A 23,634-nucleotide genomic window follows, 5' to 3' on the forward strand; every position below is an offset into this window, starting at 1 on the left:
TCTCTTGATGATTGACCACAAGTTCTCAATGGGATTAAGATCTGGGGAGTTTCCAGGCCATGGACCCAAAATCTCTATGTTTTGTTCCATGAGCCATTTTGTTATCACCTTTGCTTTATGGCAAGGTGCTCCATCATGCTGGAAAAGGCATTGTTGGGCGCCAAACTGCTCTTGGACGGTTGGGAGAAGTTGCTCTTGGAGGACATTCTGGTACCATTCTTTATTCATGGCTGTGTTTTTAGGCAAGACTGTGAGTGAGCCGATTCCCTTGGCTGAGAAGCAACCCCACACATGAATGGTTTCAGCATGCTTTACAGTTGGCATGAGACAAGACTGGTGGTAGCGCTCACCTCTTCTTCTCCGAATAAGCTGTTTTCCAGATGTCCCAAACAATCGAAAAGGGGATTCATCAGAGAAAATGACTTTGCCCTAGTCCTCAGCAGTCCACTCCCTGTACCTTTTGCAGAATATCAGTCGGTCCCTGATGTTTTTTCTGGAGAGAAGTGGCTTCTTTGCTGCCCTCCTTGAAACCAGCCCTTGCTCAAAGAGTCTCCGCCTCACAGTGCGTGCAGAAGCACTCACACCAGCCTGCTGCCATTCCTGAGCAAGCTCGGCACTGCTGGTAGTCCGATCCCACAGCTAAAACAGTTTTAAGATACGGTCCTGGCGCTTGCTGGTCTTTCTTGGGTGCCCTGGAGCCTTTTTGACAACAATGGAAGCTCTCTCCTTGAAGTTCTTGATGATGCGATAGATTGTTGACTGAGGTGCAATCTTTGTAGCTGCGATACTCTTCCCTGTTAGGCCATTTTTGTGCAGTGCAATGATGGCTGCACGTGTTTCTTTAGAGATAACCATGGTTAACTGAAGAGAAACAATGATACCAAGAACCAGCCTCCTTTTAAAGTGTCCAGTGATGTCATTCTTACTTAATCATGACTGATTGATTGCCAGCCCTGTCCTCATCAACACCCACACCTGTGTTAATGGATCAATCACTAAAGCGATGTTAGCTGCTCCTTTTAAGGCAGGACTGCAATGATGTTGAAATGTGTTTTGGGGGTTAAAGTTCATTTTCTGGGCAAATATTGACTTTGCAAGTACAGTAATTGCTGTTAAGCTGATCACTCTTTGACATTCAGGAGTATATGCAAATTGCCATTGCAAAAAATGAAGCAGTAAACTTTGGAAAAATTACTATTTGTCTCATTCTCAATACTTTTGGCCATGACTGTAGATTAGGAAGTTCCGATAAATTAAAATGAAAGGATTGTTTTCATCTTGTCTCTTTAGATGCGCATCGCTCCTCAGCCTCCTGACTAACGGGTCGCTGGAGGGGTGACAGTTCAGGCCAGCAGCATTGTCGCACTCCTAGCCTGAATTATGTGCCCTCCTATGCTGCAATACAAGGCAGCCTTGCTTCTACAGCATTGGCTGCGCAGTTGTACTGAACCTGGTCGGGATCAGGAGCTACTCGTGCGCTCCAGTGATCATGGACAGCCTCAGGGAAGTGCTTACAAGCTCACTTGGAAAGAGCTTGTTAGTGCTGTGCATGTTCAGCCAACACTAACACACAACAATAGTAGCCAGTCGCCCTGGCAATAAATAAAAAGAAAGAAAAGTTGTGATAGGAATAGAATGAAGGCAACTTGAAATAGCAAAGCATAAACTTCCTTAAAGGGGTTGTCTGGTTCAAATCGATAAGTCTGTAGTCACTCTGTGTGACTGCAGACTTATGAATCCCCCCAGCGTACGCACTGTGCACTGCAGGGATTCGCCGGTTTATGAGCCGGGACCGGAGGGTATATATGGGTTATACATACTCCTGGGCAGAACTCATCCATCATACACTTGTATCGAGCGAGGTCGCGCCTTCTAGTCGGTCACACCCACTGGATGGCCGCGTCCCAAGTCGGGGCGCGGCCTCATTCTATAGAAGTGGATGGAGTGAGGTCTCACCCACTGGCCGGGAGTATGTACAATTCATACATACCCTCCGTTCCCGGCTCAGAAACCGACGAATCCTGGTAGTGCACAGTGCGTGCACTGGGGGGATTCATAAGTCTGCAGTCACACAGAATGATTACAGACTTATCGCTTTGGACCGGACAACCCCTTTAATATCTTAGTATTTTTTGCTGCTCTCTTTTTTAACATGAGAATAACCCTTTAACATATGTAGATTGGGATAGACTTTGCCCTGCTTACCTGATACTTGCAGCTCTACCCCACTGTGATCGATCATGGTAGCGTTCACTTTACTGCTTACAACTTCATAACTAGTGACTGTCAACATGGCTGGCTGCTTCCGTCCTTGATATTCATAGGAGCCTTTCCATAGAGATTCCTTAGCAAACACATCTGCAGGAACTACAATACCGACCTCATATTAAGAACTTTCTTGCAGCAGCAGGTTTATATCTAAAACAACTCGTATCACTCTGAGATAATAAAAATGTATGTAAGCAAGTCACTAAAAGGAAACATCATCCTCTGAGTTATCAAATGTCTATCCATACCAGGACTATTATGAAGACCCACAACTAACCACCAGCATCTTTCTATGTCAGGAATACAGGATGTGATACTTAGCGCAGGGTGGGAGATTTCTATTGCATTAAGCACAATTGTTCAAGCTATGTCTAGATACCGTATATAGACATTTTATTGTAGCAATAATTGCCACACCAGTTAAAAGAAACAGAGCATTTCTTACCAGAAGCTTTTTGCATAGGAGGCTCCTTAACTGGAGAAATAGGTTTCCCACTGGGTCTTATATCAGCTGAAAGAAACAACATTAGTAAAGTGATGTGATCTTGGTTCTGTCGTGTCCAGAAAAAAAATATCTCACTCTTAAAGCAACTCTGCGCCTTACAATAAAGATCTCACAATACTTGCATAATGAATAGTTAAAATGTCTGTCGTCTTTCTTTTTAATCTCTTAGGCATTGTTCATATAATTCTATCCTCTATTAATGTTTCCACAATGGCTGTCTGCATTCTCTGCACACAGTGTGCTCTAGAAGTCTGAGACACTCCCCCTGTTCTGGGCTGATCCATCTAACAGCAGGGGGAGGCGTCTCACTTTACAAAAGAACAGTGCAAGTAACCTAGCTTAAAACTATGCTTTGATTTTAGGTGGACCAGTCCAGACCAGGGGGAGTGGGGTGTCTCAGCTTTTATATACATGGTGCATAGAGAATGCTGGCAGCCATTCTACATACATAGAGAAAGGACTGGGAATTAGAGGAACTGTATTAAAAAAGGATAAAAAGGAGGGCGCCAAGTATTTTAACTATGCATTGTACATGTATTATGATTTTCTTTATTGTGAGGTGAATGGTTGATTTAGGGAGCCATACACTTCAGATAGCTGTTAGCTGAAGAACACAAACTAGGTATACAGTATCACCCCCAACTAAAACTTCAAGAAGCACTTGCAAAACATTTTTCATTGCCTAAACCTGTGTAAAAGTATATGAGGTGTAGTGTAAGTACAGTAATATACACATTGATCGTTGTCTTCCCTGCTTTCCAATGCCGCTCTGGTCCTCTTCTGGGTCACATGACAGCTATTCCGACTAGCCAGATCACATAGGCCTCAATGTGTGTGTGCCAGAATTAGCTTTTACAATGTAACTCTATGAAGCCTCGTTCTGACACTCCATAGACTTCCATTGTAAAAGTGACTTCCAGTACACGCATAGAGTGCAGTGTGATCTGGCAAGTCGGAATAGAAGTCAGGTGACCCAGAAGAGGACCGGAGTGGTGTTGGAAACCAGGGAAAGCAGTGATTGATGAGTACCGCACTCACACTGCACTACTTATAAATTTACACAGGTTTAGGCAATGCAAAGTTTTGTGTGAGTGCTTCTTTAAGTTAGCCCATTTCTTTTGACTCCCGCCATTACCCTGTCTAAGATCTGCTGCTAATTATGTCAATATTGGTGGGTATGGCACTCTGAATTATCTCGTGTCTGCTCAGTGTCGCTAAATTACAAGTACACATGTAGTAAGGGAATTCTATATTATAGCACATAAATACACAGAATCTTCATGCCATTATGGTGCTGGGTTTCAGTATGAGGATTTCTGTAAAATCTTGTGAAAATCTTAAAGAGAGGAACTAGCACATCAATGCTTAACACACTAATAACAATCTCAAGGAAAGAAGAAGGTGAGTTCATGCTTCAGGAGGTCCAGCTCAATGAAATGGCCTCATAGACATTCTCAGCCTTCCTTAAGGATTTTCTCTGCCATGCAGCCCTAAGACTATATACACTGAATCCTCTGTTTCCAGGTCTATATAATTTTACCTGATAAAGATAATAATACAGTAGCTAATATAATATATTAAAAAAAGAACAGGGGTCACTCACCAAGACATACAGGTGGCTTCCCTGTCCAGCCCCCATCCATTCGGCAGGTTCTATGTTCAGAACCCCCCGTCAGATAAAAACCAGACTGGCATGTATAAATCAAGGTGTAGCCCAAAGATGGCAGATCTAATGCTCCAACATTAGCGTGAGGAGGGGTCTCTGGCTGTCTACAGTTGTGGGCTACAGAAAAAAAATGCATTATTTTAAAGCATAACATTTAGATCATGGTAATATTAAATAACCTTCTCTCATTCATCACTTTTCTTACAAAGTAGGCTCTGGTAACACTCTATGGGGCTGATTCATCAAAGTGTTTATAGCCATTTTCTGGTGTAAAACATTTTGAAACGTTGCGAAATGTTTGTGTAACGTGAAACTATGCAAATATTTTGCAACTATTTGCATTTTCACGCTAGACTCGGCCAGCTGTGGGCGGAACATGAGCAGGACGGTGCATGGCGGTGCCCTCTTGCTGAATTCATCAAAAGTTACTGCACTTTAGTGTTGTAACTTTTGCCAGAAATGTTACTCTAGTTCCTGACTGGAGAAGCATTTCTGCCAAGCTGTACGGAGGTGCACATCATTGAGAAGATGCGCCAAATTCATTAAGTGACATGCACATCTTAATTAATTCGGCACATCTTACCCCAACCAACACACTTCTCAAAAAGCCATCCCTCGACCCATCCGCCCTGTCCAGCTATCGCCCCATATCGCTGCTCCCATTTGCCTCCAAACTCCTTGAGCAACACGTTCACACTGAACTTTCCTCCCACTTTCATCTAACTCTCTCTTCGACAACCGACAATCCGGCTCCGCCCCCACCATTCCACCGAAACTGCCCTTACCAAAATCACCAATGACCTACTTACAGCCAAAGCTAACAGACAATTCTCTGTACTCCTTCTATTTGACCTGCCTTCTGCTTTCGATACAGTTGACCACTGCCTCCTACTGCAGATCCTCTCTTCCTTTGGCGTCAAAGACCTTGCCCTATCCTGGATCTCCTCATACCTTTCTAACCGCACATTTAGCGTCTCCCACTCCCACGCTACCTCCTCACCCCACCCCCTCTCTGTTGGAGTCCCTCAAGGCTCTGTCAAAGGACCCCTACTCTTCTCAATCTATACCCTTGGCCTGGGACAGCTCATAAAATCCTATGGCTTCCAGTACCATCTGTACGCTGATGACACCCAGATCTACCTCTCTGGCCCAGACGTCACCTCTCTGCTGTCCGGAATCCCAGCATGTCTAGCAGCCATATCCTCCTTCTTCTCCTCCCGCTACCTCAAGCTCAATGTGGACAAAACTGAACTCATTATCTTTCCCCCATCTCGCATATCTTCCCCACCTGATCTATCTATCACAATAAACGACATCACTCTTTCCGCTGTACCGACAATCCGCTGCCTCGAAGTAACCCTTGACTCTGCCCTGTCCTTCAAACCCCACATCCAAGCTCTTGCCACCTCCTGTCGCCTCCAGCTCAAAAATATTTCCAGAATCCGTCCTTTCCTCAACCCTAACTCTACTAAACTGCTTGTGCATGCCCTCATCATCTCTCGCCTTGACTATTGCAACATCCTCCTCTGTGGCCTACCTGCTAACACTCTCGCACCCCTCCAGTCCATCCTCAACTCTGCTGCACGACTTGTTCATCTCTCGCCTCGCTACTCCTCTGCTAAGCCCCTTTGCAAATCGCTTCACTGGCTCCCAATAGCCCAGCGCATCCAGTTCAAACTACTAACACTGACCTACAAAGCCATCCATAACCTCTCTCCTCCATACATCTCTGAACTAATCTCCCGATATATTCCCTCATGTAACCTCCGGTCCTCCCACGACCTCCTTCTCTCCTCCACACTTATCCGTTCCTCACGCAATCGCCTCCAAGATTTCTCCCGAATATCCCCCATCCTCTGGAATTCTGTGCCTCAACACGTCCGATTATCCACCACATCTGGATCCTTCAGACGGAACCTGAAAACCCATCTCTTCAAGAAAGCTTACACCCTGCAATGACCCTGCTGCCTCCTCAACAACACCGAAGCTACTGCAACCCCCAACCTACTGTCTCCTCCCCATTCCTGTAGAATGTAAGCCCGCAAGGGCAGGGTCCTCTTCGCTCCGTACCAGTCTATCATTGTTAATTTGTTTACTGTAGTGATATTCTTATTTTGTATGTAACCCCTTATCAACCCCCTTAATAAAACCCATTCTCAGGTTTTCTTTATAGGTTTAACTTACGAATACACTCTGGCTGCACCCCACTCCAAGTCAAGTTTGGAAGACAGGTCCGTGTAGTGGAGCCTTGTAGTAGGTATCCTTTCTGGCACTTGAATAATACCGTACTGCCAACCTGTGTGTAGAAAGAGAAGTGAATACGTTCTATGTTTTACGACAAGTTCAAGTGAAGCCATCATCAGAATACATATGACCCATTTTTTTAAATCAGATTTTTTTGTTAACTTTTTTTTAATTTTTACCAACATTTTTTTTTAACATTTTACAATCTGTGTTCTAAAGAAAAAATAGAAATCTTGCAATTTTCACATGGATCACTGTGTTTTTTTTAGATTCTAACTATCTATTGTTTCAAGAAACAACACATGTACAGGCAGGGTCACATGTGTCATCAAATTTTTCTATTGATTCATTCTTTCAGCTGTGTATAAAAGTGGTACCTCTGATATCTCTGATAATATGGAGACTCTTTCCGAAAGGGCAGGAAATATGAGTCTAAAAACACCCCAGTGGCCAGTATGAAAATTGCAAGATTAATATATATATTTTTTTTATGAAGATCGAAATATGGAAAAAAAACAGCCAATTTTTTTTAATACACGTAATACAAACACCTGATTTAAACACTAGGTCATTTTATGATGATAGCTTCCCTTTAAAGGGGTTATCCACGACTATTGTTTTTTTCATGGGTCTTAGAATTTACAGGCAGGAAATTGCTAACTACCTGTCTGTTGTGTCTGCCGCTGATCTCCGCTGGTTCAGAGCAATAACAGACCGCTCCTGCTGGCGATTCTGTGGCTTCCAGTGACGTGACATTGAAAGAGCAGCTGCTCTTTTTCCACTCTGCTCTGTTAACAAGCATGATTGCTAATGTGATGCTGATTGACAGCATGCATAACTGCAGGAAGTCGGCTGTCAATCAGCATGACGTCGGCAGTCACTCACTGTCGACAGAGCGGCCCGGAAGAGGTAGAGCTGTTCTGTTGATGTAAAGCAGCAGAATCACTGGCAGTGGCGGTCTGTGATCACGCTGAGCAGAATAGGCAGGTAGTTAGTAACTACCTGCCTGTCAGCAAAAAAAGGCCCAGATAACCCCTTTAATCAGGACACTTGCAAAAAAATCTGAAAGCTATGAGCTTCAATCTGTTTTCCTTGTGAAGGATCTTTTGTATACAGAATTATAAATAATTAACTACACTGCCATATAACAAGAAGTACTTGTCTTTGTCATAAAAAAATGTTCCAAAGAGAACAAACAACTGTACATGACACTACCAATCAAGTAACCACATTATTGTTCTAAAGTCTGAGTTTTCATCAATGGGTGCCAGGGCCGATGCCTACTAACTAGTGATGAGCAAGCATGCTCGTTACTCGAGATTTACTAGCATGCTCTGGTGTTTCCTGAGTATCTTCAGCGTGCTCGGGTGTTATGTTTGAGTCACTGCAAGTGCATGATTTGCGACTGTTTGACAGCTTTAATACATGTGAGGAATGCCTGTTTGTTTGGCATTTCTCAAATGTATTAAAGCTGTCAAATAGACGCAAAACATGCACTTGCAGTGACTCAAACATAACACCCGAGCACTCTGAAGTTACTCAGGAAACACCCGAGCATGCTTGTAAATCTTGAGTAACGAGCATGCTTGCTCATCACTTCTACTAACCACTCTGCTTTGGCCAGTATGTTTAGAAACAGGTGTATGATAGCTATCTGATTCTTTGGCCCATTTAAATAAGTCTATTCATTGCCCCCAGTCTCTGGGCTGTGGTCAATGAATACTTGTTCTAGGTTTTCCTTTGTTGATTCATTTGTAATACTTTTGACATAAACAGTCATTCGAAACAAACATTTCATAGTGCTATTTTCAGGATAGAACCTATACTCTTGATATATTGATGAACTGTAAAATAGTTAACATAATGAAAGTGCCGATTCAATGTTTTAATCATTTCTAGAAGAATAGTACACATCACCTTCTCTTCATTATATTCATATAGATTTCTTTTCGCTGCCAGGATGGGACAGATCACAGCAGCCAAATATGGGATATTACAGGATTCCACAGTTCAGTTTTTTGCAGCGAAGCACATAGGCAACGGCCCAAGATTCATTGTTCTTTTATTGTTTTTGAGTTAGTACTGCTGGCCCAAGCATACACTATAAAGCATTCATATTTTAATATGCTCACTATATACCTTCAGTATGTCTGAAGCTAGATAAGCCTGAAGCTGACATACAGTTTTACTAGCCTTTATTTTTTAATTCTGAAAATAGATTGGACAGTGTACCTTTAAAGCACCACATATTGATAGTTTCAGTAATGGAACAAGTCTTTTTCATTAACTGCACATTGTGTTATAAAGTAAGTGTAAAGAGGCCATAGGGTCATGTCTTATAGCTACATTTATAAAGGCACAATTGCAATGGTTATACTCTAATAACACGTACATTAAATATTAAAGGCAATTATGTGATTTCTTCTAAGTATTACTTTCTAGGCTTGGCCTTATATCAAATACCCCGTGCTGATTGTAAAAGGCGCTATTTTGCAGCATTTCATTGAAGCTGATAGAAATGGCGTCAGTGAACCATTCGTTATGAGAGAAACTGGCATTCTGCTTCCACTAAAGCATTTTAAAGAGAGTATGTCACCCCAAAATGCCATTTAAACTACATATACAATCCTATAGGGTACTTAGCCCCGGTAAAATTCATACCTGCAGTACAGATTTTAATTCTTTAGTTGGAAAGAAAAACAATTTTATTACATATGTGAATAAGACCTCCTTGGTGCACCCTTGGTGTGGCCAAGGGCCCAGTGCACCCTTTGTGTAGCAAATGGCTCAGTGCACTGTTCTGCTCCCTCAATCAACATACCATTAGTGATGAGTCGGCGTGCTCGAAAACTATGTTCGAGTTGCCGCGGCTGCATGTCTTGCGGCTGTTAGACAACCGCGACACATACAGAGATTGCTGTTATTTTATATCTTAATAGACAGACTTTAATGGATAAGGCAAAATCAAATATGTTTACTTATTTATTTATTTTTAATGGGAAAAGTAGGTGATTTAAACTTTTATTTTGTATATTTTTTAATACTTTCAAAACATTTCTTTTTAAATTTTTACTTTCTTTTTTAGTCCTCTTAAGATTGTTTGCTCGCTTATACTGTATATTGGAATACTTCACTATTGAAGTATCTAAAGAAATTGCAGCTCTCCTATGAAGCGCAGCCTGTAGCTGAGCTTCACAGGAAGAATAAGATGACAGTTACAGAGCCTTCTACAGACCCCTAACTGCTATGGAAAACTATCAGTTCCCTTAAATAGTCAATGACAACATTTAAATTCAGCTGTCAGTGATTGACCGCTAGCTCTGATTGCTACTATTACAAGCAGATGCTGGCTGTGCAACACAGTCGACATCTGCCAGGTATGGTGCGGGCTCAGTTCAATTAATATTATGTGGCCATTACTGAGTTAAAGGTAGGGAAATAAAGTTGCTCACTACCTGAAATCCTTGAGAGCTGTTCTGCATTCCAAATGTGGGTATCCCCGGATCGGAGCAAGTTGTGTGGGAGGGATCTATAAAAGGAAACAAAAAACAAAAGAGATATGGGTTTTTCTATTATGCGAGGCTCTGATAGAGTCACAAGAAATATCTGACATGTAATAAATTGATGGAGGAGTTGAACACAAAACAATAAATTTTATGTTTTATTGATGAATATTGTTCAAAAAATTATATTGTGCTAACCTAGCATTTGCAAAAAATGCCCATGTCTAAAGCCTACACATAGGAAAAAAAACAGTATTTCACCAACAATAATTTACTAAAGTTTCTTCTAACAGGTAGAACTAACCGATGCAGCTTGGTTGAGTTCCACTCCAAGTGCCATCAGATTGGCAGAACCTTCTTGAAGATCCCACCAAGACCAGAGGAGGTGGACATGAGAAAGATATTGATGATCGGTAGCTGAAGCCCCTGTCCACTCTCCGAGCATGGGCAGGAATACCAGGATCTCCACAGAACACAGCTGTAAATAATGGAACATACAGTTTGTGTCTAATTTATGGCTTTGCTGCTTTGTATTATATGTGAATTCATGCTCTTTTCCATAAACCAAGCTTACACACTTACGGAAGCATTGTGGAACTTCCCCAACCCAGCTCCTGTTGCTTTCACATGTCAGGATGGCTGGTAAGGAAAGCTGATAACCTTCTAAACAAGCGTATGAAAGGCTGGAACCCCACAGAAAGTCAGACCCTACAGCCTTCCCATTGGGGATTGATGGAGGAGGCGGGCAAGTGATAGCTACAAGGAAGGCAAAACATAACATTTGTTTCAAGGCAATCACACAAGGAAATATAAATTCTATTACAGTTCCTCTCATTTCTATTATCACCTTTGCAGAGTGGTTTTGTACCATTCCAGGTGCGATCTTTTGTGCAGTATAGTGTTTTTACTCGATCTGACTCCATCATATAGCCAGGCAAACACTGGAAGGATACTGTGCGGTTGTAACGGAAGTCATTGTCCAGTCGGATACCATTAGCTGGAGTTCCAGGATCCCCACAGTTGATTACTATTCAAAATAGCAAAACAGACAATGGAACATACGAAAGAGTTTAGTCCTATGCAATAGATTATGCAAATAGGTTACTGAAAGAGCTGTCACCATATATTCACTACTTTATGGGGATCTTTGATATGTCAATAGTTTGTCCCAACTGGTCTTATTCATTGACTGATTATTTTTTAAAGGAAATCTGTCAGCAGGTTTTTGCTACTACATCTGAAAGCAGCATAATTTAGGAAAAGAGGACACTGATTCCAACGATGTATCATGTAGCTTACTGGGTGCAGCAGAGTTTTTAGATGTAGCATGTAGCAGAACTAAGAAAGCTAACCCGGCCTATACCACAGCTTTCTGTGTACATTGTCTATTGACAGTGAGCTGCTAATTAGTGCTGTGGGCGTGGTCAGACCAGGGCTCACGTGAGCTGTAGTCCAGCCAGTGATAATCTCCTGGTGATAAAACATTTATTGCATTGAAAGAACAGCACACAGCCTAGTAAGTGACACATTCCTGAAATCTGTGTCTCAGCCCCTACCTCATACTGCCCTCAGATTACATAGCAAAAACCTACTGACATATTCCCTTTAAAATGGCATGCATTGGGCCATTCATTTACAACAAGAAGCATAGTTTACCTGTGCAGTCAGGAGCAGTGCCAGCCCATGTGCCATTAACAGTGCAGTCCCGTCTCAGAGGTCCACTGTAGAAGTACCCCTCACGACATTCATATACAGTAGAGCTGGAGAACACTAGGCCATCATTGAATATCACCCTTGTGTTACTGGGGGTTCCTGGGTTCCCACAAGAAACCACTGCAAAGTGCAAAAGGTGAACAAGAATTACACCGTAGTATCTTCTTCTGTGAAGGGACAATGTTTTTCTGGCAACAAATGGCGAACGTCTTACTTGACTAATTCGAGTCTAACTCTTGCAATGTGACATGCTGAGGGATATGATTTCTCTAATACACTGATGATGACAATAATTGGAAACTGGAGAGGGAGGGGATGGATGCATAAGGAGAACTAATTTTTGTTTGTTTTTTAATTATAAAACTCCTGCAGGCAGAGAAGCAAAGCAAATGGGGTGTGGAGAACCCCTCCTACCACAGCAATGTGACATTGATAGAGGAAAATCCGTCAGGAAATATATGTCCTTTCTACCATTGTATCACAGAAGCTTTCAGTGGAAATGGCAGCTCGTGACCGATAAACCATCTTAGACAAACAAAAGCATACACTAGGCACATGCTATTAATATTAAGTTACCTTATTCTCCATGTAGTGATGTATGATATAGCACTTTGCTGTCTATAGATATTATTTCAGACGAGGCAGGATTTATACATTATTCAGTACTTTATCTTTTTAAGGACAAAGTGAATGTCACTTTTTATTTTAATACATCGGTGTCATTACAGTAGGGGATACATCTGTTTAACACATGGCATTGAATAGGCACAAATTTCTAATGAAACACAGCTGGCCACAATCTAACTTACACAAGATGAAATTTTCATCGGATTTTGTAATTGTTTCCTGCACGTGTTAAAAGGGCTTGTGCAGTTTAGAAAAAAATACAGAATAACTCAGTTAATAAAGAGCCACAATGAAGACCAGTTACAAAGACCCTCTCTCACTCTGGAGGACCTATTCTGTTCTTAGGATGGACCAGTTGGTGGGTGGTCAGATACCCAGGACCTCCATTGATTAGCTATTTTCAGCTCCACTGCTGGATGGATGGAAACCGTGAACAGAGCCAGAAGAGCACAACTCCATTCACTGTGTAATGGTTGTTGCCGAGATCTGCAGCTTAGCTCTGATTCAACTGAATACAAGCTAAGCCGCAGTTCTCAGCAACAGCCTCAATGGACAGAGCTGTGCTGGTCTGGCTCGGATCACTATTACATCTGACTCCTATTGATTCCAGGGTCATCAATATTTAAATTAATCATTCTTGTGATGTCACTGAAGGAAAAATGTTCAATGTGTATGTGCTCATCAAGGAGTTTGAGGCAAAAGGGAAGTGATATGGGACAATAGCTGCACATAGAGGTTGGGTCACGGGATGGCTTTTTTTGAATGGGTGTGATGGTTACATGTTTAAAAGAGGAATGGATTACAACAGAGGTTAATGATAAGTTGAAGAGTTGGGTTAAGGCTGGGATATCATGGTGGTAAGGATGGGGAGGAGGTGGGATTGGATAGGGTCAAGCACACAAATGGTGAGGTGTGATTTATTGTGAAATTAGCAAGCTTTTCTTCAGTGATGGTAGGAAAGAAAGTTAAGGGGGAAGGACATTGGTCTGTTATGCAAAGGAGTTGTGATAGTTGAACTTTAAAGCTTTCACAGATGTGGTCGATGTGAGGCAGGCAAAGATTTGCTGCTGGAATGAGGGAAGTGGGAGCTTGTAACCTTGGGCAGAGTAAATAATTTAAAGTGTTTAATTACTGTTTAGGGTTGTTGGATAGGGAAGATATAAGAGTTGACATGAGAGTCTTCCTGTAAGTGCTCTTTTTTCCAGCGCTGTACTGCAACCATAAATGCCTGGCACAGTTTTTTTGTAATGTTGGGGTGCCAGGGTTGTCTATTGATCTTTCACTTTCTCTTATGCACCAGAATGGTGACCAAGTCAATAGTTGATACAATTGTGACATTGTAGAAGATGGTGGCTGTTTCTGTGTCATGGAGTGAAAATATGGTGTGAAGATATGGTGGACAACAGCAGACATAGAGTGCGTTAATGTCTAGGTGTGATGTAGGGATGTTCTAATTGCTGGACTTGGGAGGGAGTTGATGAGAACAGGAATGAGAATGTAAACAGATGATGGTCACTTAACAGTAGAGGTGAGATTATAAGATTAGATAGGGAAGAGGCTGAAGATGAGATTTAGCCTATTGGCTGTGGAGAACAAAAGATGAAGCAAGTGACAAGTGGTTGTCAGTGAGGATGTTGAAATCACCCATGATGATGGTGTAAATGTCAGCAGATTTTTACTTCTTTTATTGCTCATGAAAGATATGAGGTGAAAACAAAAGGGACCAGTTATATGTGAAACAGGTCAGAAGAGAAAAGGGTGTACAAAGTGATAGTAGGTAATGTAAACAATTTGCAAATTTACACAACAGGGCAAAGGATAAAAACATACACACCAGGATTAAACAATCAGATTTGTGGAATGCTGGAATTACAGCAATAAAAATTATTAAACCCACATTTTAAATTTATCAGCAAACTTTCTGCAGTTTGCAATAAATAAAACAAACAAGAATAATTAAATTACCTCAACACAACTAGTATAACAAGTAGCTCCGGCAAATTCAACGCAAAATGCTGCTTTTAATGACTACTGCAGTCTCAGAATTATTTATCCCCATTATGACAAGCATCTTTAGTGTTTAATAGAGGACCTTTGGCTGCTATGACCGGCTGCAAATGTGTTGCAGCTATCAGACACCAGCATATTGCAGTGTTCCTGTGGAATCTTAGTCCATTTCTTTGAGGCAATGGCTTTCAGTTCATTAATATTCTTGTGTTGTCATGAGAGTAGTCCAAAAAGTTAAGAGAACAGATCATTAATTGCACAGACAATGAAAAGGATACAACAAGATAGCAAAAACATTGAGTTTTCCTAGTGATTGAAAGCAGAGTTCAAAAGTTCAAAATTAAAAGAACACTTGTTACACTATCTGAACATGGCAGAACGAGGAAGCTATAACAGACTGTACTAGATTCCTAGGAGGCAGATTTTCAAAAACCCTCGAGTGGCTGCAATACACCTGCAGCAAGATTTGGTGGCACATACCAAACGATGAAGGTCGCCATGTTTGAACTCTAAGACGTACACCCCTACTCGACATACACCCCTACACACCCAAAAAAACAAGAAAACTTGGCCCCAATTTGCTGAAAATCATTCAAATAAGTAGCAAAAGTTTGGGGATTATGTTCTGTGGAGTGATGAAACAAAACTGGAACTTTTCCCGCCTATGGATCAGCTGTATGTCTGGAGGAGGAAGAATGAAGCATACTCTGAAAAGAACACCATGCCTACAGTGAAGAACAGTGACAGCTTTTTTTTCCTCTGGATCTGGAAACCTGAGGAGTGTGGCTCCAAGATAAATACAACTAAGTATCAGAAAATCCTAGAAAAAACAATATGCCTTCTGTGAGTAAGCTGAACCTTCGGCATTATTAGACCTTTGAACAGGACAATGATCCAAAGCAGACATCAAAGTCCACCTAGGCTTGGCTTCACAATAAGTCTTGGGGGATTTAAGAGCTACTGGCCCAGTCACCTTACTTAAACCCCATTGGAAATCCTTGCTGGGATTTGAAGAAGATGATAGCAGCATGCAAACCAAAGAAAATTAATAAACTTAAGGCTATTACCCTCAAGGAATGAGCTAATATTCTTCAGGAACACTGCCAGAAGCTGGTGTCTGGCTATGCATCACATTTGCAACAGGTCATAACAGCCAAACGGTGCTCTATTAAGTGCTAAAAACGCTTGTCATGATGAGGTTGAATAATTCTGAGACTGTAGTAGTCATTAACCCCTTCCTGACATGGCAATTTTAATTTTTTTCACTTTTGTCTTTTCTTGTCCTTCTTCCAAGAGCCATAACTTTTTTCATTTTTCCATCAATAAGGCTATGTGAAGCCTTGTTTTTTTCTGTAGAACAAGCTGTACTTTTGAATATCATTAATTTTATCATGTGATGTACTGGAAAACATTAAAAAAATTGTGAAAATTGCAATTCCGCAATTGATTTTTTGTTTTGTTTTTACGGTGTTCATAAAAATCACCTGACGATATGATTCTACATCTCAGTAAAATTACGGCGATACCAAACAAGCATTTTTTTTTACTTAAGTGGTAAAAATAAATTCAGAAATTAATAAATACCCACATTTTTCACTTGTGGCACCATTTTCTGAGATCAGTTATTCTTCGGTTGATTGAGCTGTGTGAGGTCTTTTTTTTTAGTTACATACAATGTTATGATACTTTCTTGTTGCATTTTTTGCAGTGTTTCGGCAGATGAAGAACCTAAATTCTGAAATTCTGGTGTTTTGATTTTTCTTCTCATTATGGCATTTACCGATCGGGTGAATTAATTTTATATTTTCATTTATCAGACTTTTACAGACTTAGAGATACCACATATTTTATTTCGATATTTTTTAATTCTTTTTGTTTAAAAATTGTCTTTTCATTGTAATTTGTAGTCCACTTAGAGGGCTTGAACCTGCGATTGTCTGATTGCTTGTACTATGTACTGCCATACCACAGTATTTCGGTATATAGCAAAAGTGTTGGTCTCCTATGAACACCAGCCAATCATGCGAGCCACACCACCTTGGTATAGACCATAAAAATTAGCACTAAACAAAAAGGTCCATGTCTCTGGAACTGTATGAAGGATTCTTAAAATGAAAAAAAAAATCTATTCAAGCGATGAGTGAAAATGAAATACGATCAAAAACTATTATCTTTTGATTTGGTGATCTGTCCTACGCATATATTATATTTATTCTGATGATAACAAAAAATATCAGCCAATACATATCTCCATCAACACATCATTTTACAAAAAAAGAAAAAGGAAAAAAAAACAAGATTAATTTACTTCAAGCAGTAAGGTACCTTCACACTCTGGCTGAAAACCACTCCACGACCCATTAACCAGGCATTTTCTCTCTGCAGACCCCCGCAGGATGTATCCAGCTTCACAGCTGAATCGCACTACACTATCAATGGTAAACTCATTGCCTTGTCGAAGTCCATGGGATGGCACTCCAGGGTCCCCACATTCACCAGCACTCCCTCCTGCAATGGCAAATCATATGATTTTAATGTTATTATTTATGATAATTAATATTATTAACTACAATTAAGGGGATTTCAAAAATGTGAAAATATGATCATTGTATTTTTTCATAATTCTGTCTTTTTCAGGGGTTTTCAGCCTTGATAAATTAGTGTTCAAGATTTCTAATATGCAGGTGACACCAAAGAAATGCAGGTGCAGTTCTTTCAATTTGCTAAATATATGGAACAAAAAGATCACAGTCAGTATTATCGATATTGCAGCTCCCGCAAGAGTTAAAGCCCAGTCTTCCTAAAATTGAAAATTCTCAACTATACACTATATATGTGGGTAGGTAATGTATCATTACATAGCTTTGAAAGAAGAAAGCTGAATATAGACTCCAGAGTAAATTATTAGTTTTCAGCAGCCTTCTTAGAAAAACATGCAATCCTTAAAATATAGGCGAACATTGTTAACAGTATGGGTGGTACTAAACAGCTCAGCGTATAAACATGATACTTTCATAGAATGCCACAAGTTAGTTTGTGAAATTTCTGATCTGCTGAATCTTCTTCAGTCAATTGTAAGTGTTATTATTGTGTAGTGGGAGCATCTGGTCTGTAGAGGCCGAGATCTACTCCTTTGTTGACCATCTGAATGTCAACCCAAGTGGTCAAGATTTACATATGAGTGCAAGTAGTGGGAGCATCTAAAAGTAAAAACGACTAAACCATGGAGCATGGTACATAAAAAGTCTAATTTAGCAGGACTGTGCCTCCTTATCAAGAGGAGGTCCCCAAAGACATGCTTTTAAAATTTTAATGTGAAGGAACTTGAGTGACTTCGCTGAGCCTGATCGAAACCCCATCAAATAACTTTGGAATGAACTGAAGCACCCATTACGAGACAGGCCTTCTAGACCATCATGAGCACCTGATCTAACAAATGTTTTTTTTCTGCTAAACAGGCAAAAATTTCCATTAACATTCCCACAGAAAAACTCTCACATCTTGTAGAAAGTTTCCCACAAAACAAAGATCATCTCCAAATCAACATTTATGGGTCTGGAATGGAATATCTTACGAGCTTAAAAGGATTTCTACTTTCAAAAAAGTGGTTCCAAAATGATAGAATACTAGTAAAAAAAGATACACAGATATTAGACAACCTCTCCCGGCCAAGCATTGACTCCGTGCCTCTGAGCTCGGTGGATTGTGCTGTGTACATCAGCAGGCTGCAACAGCGGAGCGCGCTATAGTCATCATGTCACCACTGCAGCCAAATCAGACCAGAGCTCGGGCTGCACTGGGGGAGGGGAAGTATTATCTGTATCTCTTTTGTTTTCTAAGTTTGGGGCCATTTTTTGTATGAATTACAGTATGTAAGGACCATGTGATGCCTGCTCTTGTTCATTTCTTTTTGGGGTGATGTTGCATTTTATAGAACCCATATTTTGACAATTTGAATTGATACTGTATATTTTACTTTTCCTTGACTTATTTTTTTGCTGTCAGCACCTATGACAGGGATGTCAAACTCAAACACAGAGAGGGCCAAAACTAAAAACTTGGACAAAGTCGCAGGCCAACCAGTATACAGTATAATGGGCCCCATATAGTCCTCCATACAGAATAATGGGCCCCACATGGTCCTCCATACAGAATAATGGCCTCACATGGCCCTCCATACAGAATAATAGGCCCCACGTGGTCCTCCATACAGTATTATGGGCACCACATAGTCCTCCATACAGGACAATGACCCACATAGTCCTCCATGCAGAATAATGGGCCCCACACAGTCCTCCATACAGTATTATGGGCACCACAGAGTGCTCCATACAGGATAATGGCCCACATAGGGGTGGTGGTTCTGATGTCGGGGGCCAAATAAAACCACCCTGCGGGCCAGCACCTGCCTCTAATGGCAGCAACGAAGATTCTGTCTGTGGTATAAAGCACATAATTAAATGCCTTTAAAGCAAATTACCATTTTTTACTATTGAAGCTCATTAAAAAAGTTTTTACCCAGTAACAGCACACATCATTGGTAAAATCCCTGTATTTCCCGATAAAACTGCATTTTTGCTGTACAGTTTTGGACTGATGGGCGCATTACTGCCACAAGGATCACTCAAGTGTTTTTTTATTGCAGTGCTGGAGTGGTGATACTAATGTAAGTTCCCTACACCTGTTCTTATAATTACCAGCCAACGTCTTCATCTTTTATCAGCGCCGCGCCAGTCGGTCTCTAGCAGTTTGTGACCTGCTGGATCACTCTAGTCTTTTCTGGGCGATAAAGAGGTTACTTCTCAATGTAAGTCAGAACAGAACGAGGCTCTCATAGACTTACATTGAGAGCTTGTGACCGTTACCTCTGACTTCTGGTCAGTCAGAAGTTACGTTCACAATGTGGAGACACGGAACCGGACCGTCGCCGGGAAGAGCCGAAGACAGCGGGTGGTGAGTATAGTATTAGGTACAGGGACCTTACATTAGTAACACCACTCCAATGCCAAAATAAAAAATGCTGGAGTGGTGCTTTAAATTATTATTCTTGGTGACACGAATACGGTAACTACATTTTGTTTTACACAGGTACTGTACTAAAGGCAACAGTGGAATTATTAACACATAGGTACGGAGTTGTCCTATTTGCTCTCAAAGTACTCTGTGGAGACATACAATACACATAACAGATATGTCAACTGCAATTTGATTGTTTTCATGATCAGAAGAGTGTGAACTCAAAAATCCATGAAACATGTAATGCAAAATCTTATATCAAATTCTATGGAGTAGCAAATGATAATAATAGGTGGAGCGTCACTTTAAACGGCATAAAACGGTAAATGACCAGTAATTGCTGGGATAAAGCATCGGAAAATCGACCAATGCATTAGTGCAGATGTGTCAGCACTGATTCCGCTCAGCATTAATGTTAAGCTAAGTGTGCATATAGTGTACTGAGAATAGTTTTCTGATCGATCCAAAATACCACGGAGACTTCTGAAGGTGGCTAGGCCTAGCATTGCAAGAGTTAATCACCAATACTTATTCCAACACTCACATTAATCTTCCTAAAACACTTAACTGATTTCTTTCCCTTTTACAGCAGCCTAAAACACGGGCCATAAAGATCCAGGGTTTATGAGTTGTGACATAAAACTGCAGGGCAGATTCATAAAAACGAGGGACGGGGAAAAACATACCATAGAAGAGAGAAACACAGACGTAAGAATTCAAGCAGTGTTTCAAGGTTATCAAGCACTGTGGCCTGAGAAGGCCTGGGATTTAGACTAGATGGGTGGTGGGGTATTTTTTAGGCCTTTCCTGTGTTTTTACAAAATGGGTATGATTTCACAAATGTTCTACTATATTGCTAGAATACTGCATGGGTTAGGAAAGTTGAAAGTTTTTTTTTTTCCACAATTAAAATTATCCCTAATCCATAGGAAACTTAGTGATCACAGGTGGTCCAACTGCTGGTACCCACAGTAATCATCAGAATAGTGCTTTGTATACCAAGAATAAGGCTATGCAGAGCCCCATCATAATAGAACAGGGCTGCACATGCTTGACTTCTACTCCATTATCCATGAGACTGCTGGAAAGAGCCACGTATAAGCTCTTCAGAGCCTCTTTCCCAAGTTGTCTGGTAGTCCCAATGGTCAGATCTCCAATTAGTAAGCTATCCCTCATCCTATGGATTCTATGGATAGGGGATGACTTTCAATTTTCAGAATGAGCTTTTAATAGTAAAATAAATACAATTATAGTTTGTCTAACTTTCAATACAAGTCTACGAGATCCTCGTTCTAGCCTCGTTCTGGCTCTCATAGACTTGTATTGACAGTGTGTGACTTAACTTCTGACTTCCAGCCAGGTAGAAGCTACTGTCACAACATAGCGCGGGGGGACTGGAGCTGTGCCAAAAAACAGTGAAGACAATGGAGGGTGAGTATATGACCAGGGGCAGGGGGCTTACATTTAAAGCACCACTTCAGCTCTAAAAAAAAAACTCTGAAGTGGTGCTTTAAAGAAGATCTATTGAAATAAATAAATATTTGTTAACATCAATTCCTCATTGGGTTTCAAGATCTCTGCTTACTGTAATTGCATAAAACCTTCACTGTTTACTTTCTATGTGGTCATGTGCTGATTAGCATTGAGCGAGCATGCTCTGCACTGCTCGGTACTCGCCTGAGCATCTCACTACTCGGGATGCTCGGCGAGCATCGAGCATTTCCGGGTTACTCGGGCGGGAGCTCGGGTCTCCGCCCTTAATGTTTAGTGCTCTTTACAGAGCCAATGAACATGCAGGGATTGCCAGCCAGTCACTGTAATGCCGCAGCCATGTTGGTTGTGGGCATTACAGTGATTGGCTGGCCGCACAGCGTCACCTCCAGTATTTAAAACCGGGCGCCGCCATCTTGGACACGGTCGCTCCGGATCAGACAGTGTAGGGAGAGTGCTGCTGAGCTAGGGAGAGATTTATACTGCGAAATAGGTGGTGTAGGGTCTCTAAAGCCTGCAAAATCAAACAAACAGTCCTTCTGAGGACTAATATCCATCCCAGATAGACAAGGACTTGCACGGGGATAGTTGCAAGTCTGCATCTTCTGATGCGGCAAGGATGACTTCTGATGGGCACACTTTTAGGCAGTGACCTGGGTGTCAGAGATGCTTCCAAGGGTCTTCCCCATGCTGTTCCCATGTCTTTTCAGCACTGTATGCATGTGACGCGCCCCTGGGCCTGTGTCGCGCTGCGTTGCGCACGCGGGAGCCTACCCGGAGCCGGATCAGTGGAGGGTTGTAGTCTCGTGGCGGTGACCCGGTCCGTGCCCAGGGAGTCAAACTAGACGGCAGTCTATTAGTAGTAAATAGTTGATGACTACGCCACCCGTTGAGTGCAGCCAGGAAGCTGCTGCTGCAGGGCAGACCGCTGAGGCCGGTGGTAGGATTGTGCAGCGTGATAGTATAACCCCCAACGGGAGGGGTATGGCCTCAGGGCAGCCGACGTGGATGATGGGGGTAGCAGGAACCACTCAGAGACGGTACGGTGTAGTTCAGGGTCTTTACTGGTAACAACGACAGACCCTCCCGGAGTACTTGCTAGCAAACGGGGCCTGGTCAGTCTTTGAGCAGATGGGATCTCCCCTGGCCAGGCGTAGTTGTAGGCCTCCAAAACTGACTGTACTCTTCTGGCTACCTTGCTAGAAGCGGATGTAAGTAGCCCACGTCCCTGAGTGTACCGTGTGGTGCTCACCCGTATGGCCGGTGACTCGGGGCCTTCTAATGGCTTCCGCTCCACGATGGCGGTGCTGGTCCCACGCGTGTGACCGTGCCTTCGGGCTTCTGGGCCAGAGGACCTGAAATCCCCTGCCTGACGGATTCTGCTGCTGGGTAGGAGTTAGTCCCCACAGCCTCGGACTCCGGGTCCGGTAAAGAATCTTCTTAGTCAGGGCGAGCTCTGCAGCTGCCAGCCCCTGACTCCTTGTAACTCTGCTGTTTCCTGTGCTGCTTCTTGTCTCCACTCTCCTTGTCTGACTCACCCTGCCTCAGCCCCGGGTTTATACAGGGGAAGTTCTTCCCCTCCCAAGACTGGGCAGGAGGTGTGGCATGCACAGGATCCCTGACCAAAGGACCTCCCACCTGCTCTCAGACATAACATTACATTACTGTGGAAAACCAGACCCCTGGGGTGCCACATTCCCCCCTAGTGAAATTTAGTACTCCGGGACTAAACACATTTAGAAAAACATAACAAAGTATAACAATAACAATACTATAAGAAAAACACATAAGATGGTTACGGCGTGTCCGCAACCGGATGCAGTCTTTGAAGAAAAGCAAAGGTGTCCATTTCACCAACACAGGGAGACATAACCAGGTAGGGGTCTGTCCTACCCCGAGTCCTTAACAGTCTCTAGTCCATCCTGGGTTACGCTCCAACTATATACAAGGATTCCCGGTAAATCCACCAAGGTTTCCTAAAAACAACTGGAAACACAAAATTATACACAAGCAACAATACACAGATAAACATAAATAAAACTATTTTTACACTTCAAATTCTCCAGCGTGCGGGTAACTGGCCTCTAGTGGCCCTAGTGGACCTACGGAGCTGACTGTCTGGCCCTGAACTACAGGGTGTAGGAGCTGTCAAGGGTAAACTGGGCAGCTGTCTACCGGCTCTTTGTCTCACTAGGGGTACGGCAGGCTCACTATAAGCAGAGGGTTGATTCTCCTGTTCTACTCGTGTGGAGTCTTCTGCCTCCTGGACCGGCTGTTCTTCCAGCTCTACCCGTTGCTCCGTAGGTTCTTGGGATGATGGTTGGAGGAAGGTGAGTACGGGTACCACAACTGCACCATTGACTTGAGTCCAAGACCGAGGGAAGTCCCCGAGCACGGTACTAACCATATCTTCCCTTTCTCCCACGGGTCGATGGTCTTCTTGTTCCTCTTCAGGGTTCCTCAGTTGTTCGGGACACTTCTTCAGGTGGTCCCGGGATACAATGGCTGTGGTTTCCCCTCCGTCTTTACTGATGGTACAGACCTTCGGGTTCTCGTGGCTTGAGGGCAGTACGGTGTACGGGTCCTTCTCCCAC

General features: G+C 42.2%; 1 protein-coding gene and 1 long non-coding RNA gene across 3 annotated transcripts in view; one reads left to right on the forward strand and one right to left on the reverse strand.

Annotated features, from left to right (window-relative positions):
* LOC141217012 (uncharacterized) overlaps positions 1 to 15,648 on the forward strand; it is a 63,792-nt gene extending 48,144 nt beyond the window's left edge. Inside the window, exons 4-5 of the long non-coding RNA XR_012285895.1 lie at positions 6,600 to 6,692; positions 10,480 to 15,648. This is a non-coding gene — a long non-coding RNA (uncharacterized lncRNA). The remainder of the gene's footprint in view (positions 1 to 6,599; positions 6,693 to 10,479) is intronic.
* CSMD2 (CUB and Sushi multiple domains 2) overlaps positions 1 to 23,634 on the reverse strand; it is a 1,528,443-nt gene that overhangs the window by 10,922 nt on the left and 1,493,887 nt on the right. For both annotated transcript variants that reach the window (XM_073665735.1, XM_073665736.1), the window contains 10 exons: positions 16,859 to 17,041; positions 11,843 to 12,019; positions 11,034 to 11,213; positions 10,769 to 10,942; positions 10,491 to 10,664; positions 10,139 to 10,212; positions 6,624 to 6,735; positions 4,377 to 4,556; positions 2,714 to 2,779; positions 2,206 to 2,367 (listed from right to left, as the gene is read on the reverse strand). In XM_073665735.1, coding sequence (XP_073521836.1) covers positions 2,206 to 2,367; positions 2,714 to 2,779; positions 4,377 to 4,556; positions 6,624 to 6,735; positions 10,139 to 10,212; positions 10,491 to 10,664; positions 10,769 to 10,942; positions 11,034 to 11,213; positions 11,843 to 12,019; positions 16,859 to 17,041 — 1,482 coding nt within the window. The remainder of the gene's footprint in view (positions 1 to 2,205; positions 2,368 to 2,713; positions 2,780 to 4,376; positions 4,557 to 6,623; positions 6,736 to 10,138; positions 10,213 to 10,490; positions 10,665 to 10,768; positions 10,943 to 11,033; positions 11,214 to 11,842; positions 12,020 to 16,858; positions 17,042 to 23,634) is intronic.

This window comes from Phyllobates terribilis, unplaced genomic scaffold (genome assembly GCF_046119375.1).
Source record: "Phyllobates terribilis strain yellow unplaced genomic scaffold, ASM4611937v1 Scaffold_2__4_contigs__length_985480577, whole genome shotgun sequence".
In the NCBI taxonomy this organism is placed as follows: Eukaryota; Metazoa; Chordata; class Amphibia; order Anura; family Dendrobatidae; genus Phyllobates; species Phyllobates terribilis.